The 11,323-nt window shown below is 28.0% G+C and overlaps 1 protein-coding gene across 2 annotated transcripts; it reads right to left on the minus strand.

Moving 5' to 3' along the window:
* Positions 1-38: 38 nt before the first annotated feature.
* LOC123265586 (polymerase delta-interacting protein 3-like) lies at positions 39-9,625 on the minus strand. Of its 2 annotated transcripts, none has more exons than XM_044729369.1 (4): positions 9,303-9,625; positions 3,616-4,105; positions 1,217-1,888; positions 39-240 (listed from the first exon to the last, which is right to left on the minus strand). In XM_044729369.1, exons 1-4 carry the CDS (start codon positions 9,374-9,376, stop codon positions 217-219), a joined length of 1,260 nt encoding a protein of 419 aa, XP_044585304.1. In that variant the 5' UTR covers positions 9,377-9,625; the 3' UTR covers positions 39-216. The 2 variants fall into 2 exon arrangements, with proteins under 2 accessions (XP_044585304.1, XP_044585303.1); XM_044729368.1 differs by having other exon boundaries at positions 1,200-1,888; positions 9,303-9,622.
* Positions 9,626-11,323: the final 1,698 nt, after the last annotated feature.

The following is an 11,323-nucleotide window of genomic DNA, read 5'->3' on the forward strand; positions in this document are numbered from 1 at the left end:
TTATATGGTAATTATTATTTAATAAAATAAACAAGCTATAAATGAACAAGAAGTTTATTCAACACACAATTTTAGTAAATAAATTTATTACAACGTTTATGTAAAAAAATGTACCCTTGATTGGAGGCTTCCGAGTTAATAACTTATTTGGAAATTTAATTATGGCAGTCGTCAAAAAGGGCGCGATGCACCGCGCCGAGACTTGGTTGTACGTAGCTAGTACTTCCTGATCTTCTTGATCTGAAAAATTATTAATTTTTAAATATTAAATTGAAAATTATAATAGCGACTTTGCGGTCACTGTGAACTATAAATAAATAAAATTTTGCTTTATTAATTAATGAATTTTGTTAAATTGCACTGTACTTTCTTAAATAATGACGTTTTTAAAGATATAAGCTCATCCTGATGTTACACTCATCAAGAGCTTTCATTTGAGTACCCACATGCATTTTTGATATATTTATCATATATACATATATATAATATATATAAATATGAAAAATTGATGTAGGTACTCAAATTAAAGGTCTCGATGAGTGTAACATCAGAAAGAGCTTATATTTTTAAAAGTGTCTATAATTAAAAAACTATATTGTATTTGGTCAAGTTATGATATTTTTGACGATATAAGCTCATCCTGATGTTACACTCATTGAGACCTTTCATTTGAGTACCCACATGCATTTTTGATATATTTTTCATATATACATATATATAATATATATAAATATATAAAATATATGAAAAATTGATGTGGGTACTCAAATGAAAGGTCTCGATGAGTGTAACAACGGGATGAGCTTATATCTTTAAAAATGTCAATAGTTGACAAGATACAAGGTCATTTCTTAATTATTGATATTTTTAAAGATGTAAGCTCATCCTGATGATACACTCATCAAGAGCTTTCATTTGAGTACCCACATGCATTTTTGATATATTTTTCATATATACATATATATAATATATATAAATATATAAAATATATGAAAAATTGATGTGGGTACTCAAATGAAAGGTCTCGATGAGTGTAACATTAGGATGAGCTTATATCTTTAAAAATGTCAATATTTGACAAGATACAAGGTCATTTCTAAAATAGTTAATTATAATATGCTTATAATCTTCAAATAATTTTTCTAATCCTTAAAAAAATTAAAAAAAATAATAAAATAATAAAAACAATAAATAATTACTCAGAAAGAGGTCGTACAGCAGGAGCAGTTGGATTGTTCTTCGGCCTAGGATTCACCAGCAGGCACTTCATAGGATGACCATCAAGCTGGCGGTTGTGGTAAGTCTCCACCGCCTTGGTAGCATCCTTCAAGGTCTTGTAGATGACCTCAGCGGTGCCAGGTCGAACTAACCTCGAGACGAGGAGCTCCCCGACATCCTCGAAGAGTTCCTTGATGTCCTCCTGCGTGACATTGGCCTGGAGGTTGCTGACCACGATCCTGTACCCAGTAGTCGAGGAGCTCTTGCTGCGAGAGTTTATCTCTGGCCTGGACTTCATGCTGTCCAGCCTGGACTTAACTCCCGGCTGCCTGGAGCTCCTGTAGTACTTGTCGTCATCCTCCAGGTCATCTTCGTCGATTATTGTCCGGGACTTGCTCTCGAAGCTCCAGTCATCGTCGTGGTAAGCGGGTTCTAGCCTCGGCAGAGATTGCGGCGCGCGGGCTACTACTTTTAGCTGTCTAGGGCGGTCTAGCTCCGCGGTTTTGCGCACAGACCTGCTGACTGGCCTCGACGAGGCCAGTCTTGAAGTGTTTACGCTGTTTTTGTTCGACCAGTTGTTCACGTATGATGGATTATTCTTCGTTCCGAAGAGTGGCGGCGGTGGAGGTGGGGCTGCGTACTCGTTGCTGACTGTTCTTCTTAGAGGAACCTAGAAAATTTTATTGAAATTTTTTAATGATTATTATTAAGAAATTAATCAATTTTTAACACAAATTTTAACATTTAGTAAATTGTGAAGGTTAGCATAAAATTTATATAAAATAAATTTTTTATAAAAAAAAATGTATATCGTATTTAATTTACTAATCAGCAACCTTGCAGTCACTACGTGACTGCAATTAATTGTGAACAATAAATAAATAAAATTTTGGTTTATAAAATAATGATTTTTGTTAAATTGAACTGTACTTTCTTAAATATTGATGTTTTTTAAGTTATAAGCTCATCATGGTGTTACACTTATTAAGAGCTTTCATTTGAGTACCAACATGCATTTTTTATATATTTTTCATGTATACATATATATAATATATATAAATATATAAAATATATGAAAAAGTTATGTGGGTACTCAAATGAAAGGTCTCGATGAGCGTAATGTCGAGGTGAGTTTATATCTTTAGAAATGTCAGTAGTTGACGAGATACAAGGTCATTTCTTAATTATTGATATTTTTAAAGGTATAAACTCATCCCGATGTTACTCTGATCCAGAGCTTTCATTTGAGTACCCACATGTATTTTTGATATATTTTTAATATATACATATATGTGATATATATAAATATATAAAATATATGAAAAATCGATGTGGGTACTCAAATGAAAGGTCTTGATGAGTGTAACATCGGAATGAGCTTATATATTTAATAATGTCAATAGTTCACAAGATACAAGATGATTTCTTAATTATTGATATTTTTAAAGATGTAAGCTCATCTTGATGTTCTACTCATCAAGAGCTTTTATTTGTATACCCACATGCATTTTTGATATATTTTTCATATATTTATATATATGATATAAGGTAAAAGCCCCAATATATGATCATGTACCAGTATATGATCACTCCATGTATTTGTATATCTATATTCACAAATATAGGTATACAAATACATGGAGTGATCATATACTGGTACATGATCATATATTGGGGCTTTTACCTTATATAAATATATAAAATATATGAAAAATTGATGTGGGTACTCAAATGAAAGGTCTCGATGAGTGTAATGTCGGGATGAGCTTATATCTTAAAAAATGTCAATAGTTCACAAGATACAAGGTGATTTCTTAATTATTGATATTTTTAAAGATGTAAGTTCATCTTGATGTTCTACTCATCAAGAGCTTTCATTTGAGTACCCACATGCATTTTTTATATATTTTTCATATATTTATATATATGATATATATAAATATATAAAATATATGAAAAATTGATGTGGGTACTCAAATGAAAGGTCTCGATGAGTGTAATGTCGGGGTGAGCTTATATCTTTAAAATTATCAATAGTTCTCAAGATACAAGGTAATATCATAATTATGTATCTAGAGATATTTTTTAATGAAGTTTCTATACTTATCTTAATAAATTGACTATCTAGAATGATATGAAACCTTTAAAAGGCACAAATATCAACATTTGCATAACTAAACTCCATTAAAAAAAACCGATTTTATATGAATTAATAATATAGATTATTGTAAATCATCAAATTTTCTGATTTTATATTAAAAATTTACATTAAATTAGACATTTAGTAATTTTTAAATTTTTTCTATAAAACAAATTTATTAAAAAGAAAATTCTTAATCTCAAAAACTTTTAAATTATACTGATTAATTTAATTTCTAAAAAATAAAATAAAATTACCTGGAGATCCATAGAATAGTCATCCTGATACACCGGCTCCTCCGGATAATCCACAGGCGGGCGATAATTAACAGTCCTGCCACCACCAACCGGCATCGGTTGTCCCCCAAGATGGTTCATCGGAATGACATGCCTAGCCCCATGTTCAGGACCAGGTCCAGCTCCAGACAAGGGGTACGGAGCCAAGTTCCCCAACAGCGGCGGAATTTTATTAGTACTCAGCTGCAACTTACCATTTCTCCCCGACTTCCTTGAAATAGTCCCAAAAGAATTGCCGGGTTTCTTAAAACCGGAGCGCAATTTCTCTAACTTCAACCTCGCGTCCGATTGCTTGGCAATTTCTGCCAATTTATCTCTCGCGTCTGTCAGCTTCGCGCGATTCTTCTGAATTATCTTCATTCTGGCGTCTGTCACTACCTCAGGACGTTTTGGTCGGGTGCTCACGGGAATGTTCGGTCTTTGACGACCTCTTGCCGGGCCATTGTGTACGCTAAAATTATTTAAAGTTAGTTCAATTAAATAAATTAAATTATTCAATTTATTAAATTTAATAAATAATTATAACACCAAAGTTAGCCGACGTTTTTAATTTTTTTTAATTATTAAATTAGAAAAAAAAAATATTTTTAAAAATTGCACTTACTAACTTGAGTTTTAAAGTTTTTACAAATGAAAATTTTTTTTTTTTTAAGATAAAGTACTCAGTAGTTGAACAGGTTTCAAAGTAAAACTTATTTGACCCTACTTTTAATATATAAAGATGTAATTATTGTTAAAATTAGTGATTTTTATGAAAATATAAACAATTTTGAATTGATTATATCTAAAGAAATATAACATATTATTGAATAATATTAAAAAATAATACTGTGAATATTTAAAATGTTCATTTAAAAATGATAAATATTTGTATTTAATTTTTTAATTACATTTTTTATGAATGACAAAGCAAATTTTCAATTATAAATCAAAAAAACTCAATTCAAAACGTTCAATAATTTTTAACTACACTAATTTTTAATCATAAAACTTATTTAAATTGCAGTAATTAATACAAATCACAATGCTGATCACTAATCTATAAACCTATTAGAGGTTATAGTGCTGTTAAATTATACGGCCTCAACCTGTTCAGGTTATGGGTACCGCTTTTGAAAATTTGGAGGTATAGTTGAACGCTAAAATTTAATATAAAAATTATAGTTTATGTTTTTGCAAAAATATATGGGTGATTCTCTGTAAGGACGTCTAAATCTGTACAAAATTGTCCGACCAAATTATTTTTGATTTTATTAGAAAAAAAAATTAACAAGGGCTACAAAACTATCAGCTTAATTATAATAAATAAACAGCCGAATTAATTTTTACTTTTTCGATATTTGTGTATCTTTTGCCATATAACATGACAGGGGACTGATTGCCAGGGGACTGTTTTTGCACGACTCATGATGCGAAGCATCAGAGAGTGCTTTACGATCGAAAAATTTTTTTCGCCTCATTTTGGCGGCTATTTTTATTATTATAGCCTTGTTAGTTCACGGAATCAAGATATTTTGCATACTATTGTCGAGATAATTTAATGGAGATTAATTTCATACTTTTTAAAAATTGATTTACTGCAATAGAATTGGAAAAAAACACCAAAATAGGTCAAAAAATTTTCCTGTCCGTCATGTGTGAAACCCGGAAACACTGTAACTTGTGAAAAAATCCATTATTTGAGTTAAATTTTTTTTAAAAAAATTTTAATCGACGATTGTAGGTCACTGAATGCGAATGATTAATTAATTCAGTGTCGTTTAATTGCAATTAATAAAAAACGAAAACTACAAGACTGTATATCTATATATATCCATGTAAAATTAACATGGATGGTGATATATCTATATCTATAGATATTATGTACATTTTATTCCACCAGGGGCGCTTGTGCAGTACCTTCCTACTACAGCTGTTTTTCGGCAACTAGAATTGAATTTGCGCGCGCAAGCGCGCGCCTCATATTTATTGTCATGATATATTTATGTGTCGTTTATGTATATTATATTCACTTTCAACCAATCAGAATGAGAATAAATATTTTCAACCAATCACATCACGAATAGATTGGTTTCACATACATTTCATCTCAATTTTATTATGGGATTAATTTTGAACGACTTAATTTTTTTTTTTTTTATATTTTATAATTAAATGAGCATTATGAGTCGTGCACTTTTGGATTTTCCAAACTTTATTTTTTTATCAAATTGAGAAAAATCAAGCAAACTATTTCAATGCATTCAACTTTTTAAGTTCTCAATGAATGTTTACATTAATTAGAATAATATTAAGACTTATGGATTTAATTTTATAACTAAATTATAAATAAAAATAGCTGCCAGGGGACTGAGCTTTGAAGTGGCCCAGACACATATTTTCAGCACAAACGGTGCTTTGACACTAAATAAAATGACGATAAAGCGCTAACAGCCTTATGGTTATTAACTAAAGGCTAGTTAGATTCTTATAAACCTTACAAAAGGTAAAATAACACGCTGGATTTTTTTTTTTGGCTTTGAACTTCTGGCAGGGGACTGATCTTAAAATGCCTGGGACAAACTTTGGTTTAATGAATTTAATGAAACAAATTAACTTTCGGTACTTTTTATTGAAGAAGATTGTTAGTTAACTAATTAAGATTATATAAACATTATGGACCAAATTATATATTATTGAGGAATAACTTAAAATTTAATCTTAAAGTTTTAATTTTAGGAATGGGACAGCCCAGGGGACTGACATTTCGGTGGTTTACGAATTTATAGCAAAAAAACTAAAATTTATTTCATTTTAGTTTTCAATGCTTCAAATAGAAATGTTTTTTTACTTTCGTAATAAATTTTTTTTAGTAAGGTAAAAGCCCCAATAGATGTACCCAGTATATGATCACCATGTATTTGTATACCTATATTTATGAATATAGATATACAAATACATGGAGTGATCATATACTGGTACGTGATCATCTATTGGGGCTTTTACCTTAACAAAATAACAATTTTTCTTATAAAAAAATTCCTGGGACAGCAAAAAACATCCTTACAGAGAATCACCCACACGGAAAAAAGTAAACTGTAATAAATAACAGTCGATTTATAATAAGTAATGATCAACTGCTAAAAATTACCATTTCAAACAGTTAAATCGTGATTTTACTATTCACTTTATAATATTTACCATTCAAACGTTACAATTTACTCTTTACATGGAAGAAAATACTATTTCAAACAGTAATATTCGCTATGTAAATGTCTAAAATGTTAAAGTATAATAATTAAGAATTCAGACTTTGATATTTATCATTTCGTAACTAAAAAATGATCTTATGATATGTAAAAAGTATAAAATAAAGTCAGTAAATTTCTAATACAAGCAACGTCAATATTTACAAAGTAAAATGATAAATTTTAAACGCAACGCTAAAAATCAAACTGTAATTATTGACTTGCTTGGGCTGGTAAAATGTATATTTTAAAAGTATAATTTTTACTGTTTCAAATATTAAATTCTCCCAGAGTGGGACCCCCTTCTCTTTCATCTGAGTTCCCCTTCTCCTCATAATATGGACTATTTATTAAAATGGTAATTTTTACTGTTTGAAACAGTAATTTTTTAAGATGAAAGAGTCGTTATTTACTATAGTGACAGCTACTAATCACTTATTTTGGATATTAAATTATAAATTGTGGCTTTTATACTTTCTACATTAAGTTCTGTAATATTTATATTTTTGCCACCCTGATGTCCGCTTTACTGTTTGAAACTATAAAAACTAACCGGAATCCGAGTGAATATTACAGTTTACTTTTTTCCGTGCATATGTTATTTAGAAAAGACTATTTCATTAGATGGTACAATTTTTAACTTCCCGCTAAGAAAATTGAAAATTTTCAAAAATAGGGAAGTTATTGGTTTTACCCCATTTTTCGAAAATCGAGTTTTCATCAGATCTCGACGTTTTGAGGTCCTAGGAAGCTTCCCTGACTATTCCCGCGAGTGTGTGACTGTGTGTGTGTGTGTGTGTGCCTGCGTGTGTGTGTGTGTGTGTGTGTGTGTATGTGTGTGCGTGCGTGTGTGTGTGCGTGTGTGTATGTGTAGGTATGTAAACCTCTTATAACTTTTGAACGGTTGAACTGATTTCATCGCGGTTGGTGCTATTCGAAAGAACTTGGCCAAACTTAGATTCCCTGTCAATTTGAACCGATTCGGACTGATAGATTTTGAGAAATTTGGAGAAATCTAAAAAAAAAATAAGAAAAAAAATTTTTTCTGGTGGTTTTTTTGGGATAACTTTTAAACGGCTCAACCGATCGATTCCAAAAACTAATCAGCTCTCAACCTTGAAAAATCACGTCGATCGCCGCCAATTCGGTCAAAATCGGTTGATTCGTTCGAGAGATATCGTGAACGAAAGAAAACCGAAAAAAGTGTTTTTTCGGAGTTACTCCGAAATTTCTAGTTTGACCAATTGAAACTTAGAAATTATTAATAAGGCTTAAAAAACTACGTAGAATGCCGCCAATCGCGTAAAAATCGGTTCATTTATTCAAAAGTTATTGCGGTTTGAAAATTCAAAAAATAGTGTTCTATCAAACTTCTATCAGACTTTTGAGCTCAAAGAGCTCAAAAGCATAGAAAAGGTATCTTTTTGAGCTCGGAGAGATTAAAACAACACACAGATTGTACTTTTGAGCTCGAAGAGCTCAAAAAAGCGGCCAGGTATTAACGGAATTAGTGGGAAGTTGCAGGGATGGCCTTTAGGGTCAACCGTTTTCCTAAGTTTTTACTTAAAATGATAATACACCGTTTTTTTTACTGATTGTTTGGTTTACGATTTAGAACCTTTTCATGAAAAAATAGCATCTATCGGCGATTCTCGACATATCAACTTTTAAGTTAATAAAAATATAATTGTTTTGATTTATAATTGAAAAAACTTACAGAAATCTATTGCTGTATCATTTAATAATTATAAGATGCACATATTACTCATAATAAATTTACGGATTTTGTATTATAACAATTCGAAAAGTCTGTTCAAGTACTGGTCCCATTTTTATAAGTGTTCAAGTACTGGGTACTTTACCTTATCTGAAAATTTTTAGTTTTTTTTTTTTTTTTTTTTTTTTCATTGAAAAAATTATTACAAGAATGAGAGAAAATTTGACTTGTAAAAAATTTACAATAATTTGTTTAAAAACTTTTTCTAAATTGTCTGTTAAATTCAGTTTCATAATTTTATGACATTAAAATTGTCAATTTTATAATTTTTGTTTTGTAATAATAAACTAGGTATAAAAAATTATTTTATAAAAATTGTATCTATAATTTTTTAGAGCTAAATTGCAATTTTTTAAATAAATTTTTCTTGCTCTAATTTGTGAGTTAAAAAATCTTTCATGAAAATTCATGTAGAAATTTTAATTCCTAAAAAAACTTGAAAAACAATACCTGAAATTTCTTAAAAATATTTTTTAGTTTTAATTAAATAATTTAAAAAAAAATAAAAAAATTAAAAACGTCGGCTAGCTTTAGTATTATAAATATTTAAGGTTAGTTTAATTAAATAAATGAAATTATTTTAATATTAATTATTTTTTAATTAAATAAAATAAATTAAATTAATCATTTTTTTAAAAACTTACCCACGATTAGACTTAATAGGAGCTCGTGGTGATTTTTTCTTTTTAATAATATCATCGAGAGCCATATCGGCCATATTATTTACGCTTACTTGATATAAGGCTGTTGACAGGCGGTCAACTGTTGTTAATTAATTTTTTATTATTTTCACGCGGTAATTTTTATTAAATTCTTTATGGTAACATTGAAACTGTTAATTAAAGTTTATTAAAATGGAGTTTGCACAAACACTAGTTTAATTGAAAGTTTGCAAGGCGGAGGATTGATTAAAACCATATAATCAATGATTAAATTATTTTATAAGTTTCTGCTGGCGGTCTGAGGAGTTAGTTTGAATTTTCGCCGCTAGGGCGCAGGTCAGAGAGCATGACGGGGGAGAAATAGGGAGAATCACAAAATGGCTGACCGGCTGATGGAAAAGACGCGTTCTATCGGGTATTCTTTATATTTTTGAGTTTCAATTGTTATTTTTATTTATTTATTACATTAAAGTATTAAAATTAGAAGTTAATTAGTAATTATTTAATTTATTTAACAGAAACAAACATTTTCTCTTGAAATTACATTTAAAAAATTGCATGACATTAAAACTAGCAGTCACTTGATTATTTTTTAGTTTTTCTTGACAAATAATTTTTGTTTCGAAAAATTATTTTTTAAAAATTGCATTTTATTAAAAATATTTATGAAAATTAACGGAGCACATATTTCATAATTTTAGAAATTTATGAAAATAAATTGTGCAGCTATTTGATAATTTTAAAAATTAAAAATAAAAAAAATTGACGTAGAAATTTTAAAAAAGAAAAATTGAAATTTTTTAAAAATAATTTTTTGGAAAAAAATTATTTGTGAAAAAAATTAAAAGATGGTAAAGTGACTACTAACTTTAACTTCTTTTTAATGTCTTTAAAAATTTTATAACAAACTAATTATGGCCAATAATAACAAATTTAGCCGACATATTTGATTTTTTTATTTTGCTTAATTTATTAAATTATAACTAAAATGAATTTTTAAAAAATTGAACATATAGTTTTTGAAGTTTTTAACAAATAAAAAATTTTTTTTTAATAATTTATAATACTAAAGTCACCCGACGATTTTAATATTTTGATTTTTTTTTAATAGTTAAATTAGAAAAAAATATTTTTAAAAAATTGCATTTACAGTTTTTAAGATTTTTTACTAGTGAAATTTAAAAAAAAATTTTTTTTTAATCATTTTTTTCAATAAAAGAAATTCTAAAAATTTTTAAATGTCGGCTAACTTAATTTTCATAATAATTTTCTAAATAAAAAAAATCATTAACATTTTTAGATTTCAGCTAACTTTATTTTCATTTATGGCCAAAAAAAAGAAATAAGAAAAAAAAATTGAGATCTAGAAAATAAAAAAAATAAAAAATGCGGTTTGTTTAAAAATAATTCTTTTGAACAAATCTTTTTGTTAAATAAAATTAAAAAATTGTCATAAAATATTATTAAAATTATTAAATATCTGCTAATTTAATTTTAAATAATTATTTAGGTTTATTTTGTTCATAAAAGTTGTGTTTTTTTGTGTAAATAGTGGTTAATGTGTTAAATCGTGAGTAAAAAGTGAGAAATTATTTTTTTTTGTGATTTGATTTAAGAAAAAAAAATTTATTTTTTAAGTGAAGTGAAATAAAAATTGAATTATTAAGAAGAAAATTTATTTTCTTAACTGGATAATTTTAAGTTTGATTTTTTATAATTTTTATTAAATAAAAATAATATTTTAATTAATTAATAATTTAAATTTTTAATTTTTTTTAGAAGAAACTTCAAGAGCTGCAGATTTGGTGAGTCAAAATTTAACAATCCAATTTTTATAACAATTTATTGTCATTTTTTTTTCAATTTTATTTTTATAATTTCTTATTATTAATTTCTATAATAACAAACACGAATATTTATCATTTTTTCTGCAATTTTAAAAATTGCCGCCATTTTAATACTGACTACCGCGCCATCTTTCTGTCATCAAACCTATTTCAACC

The sequence above is a fragment of the Cotesia glomerata genome, linkage group LG5 (assembly GCF_020080835.1).
Source record: "Cotesia glomerata isolate CgM1 linkage group LG5, MPM_Cglom_v2.3, whole genome shotgun sequence".
Lineage (NCBI taxonomy): Eukaryota > Metazoa > Arthropoda > Insecta > Hymenoptera > Braconidae > Cotesia > Cotesia glomerata.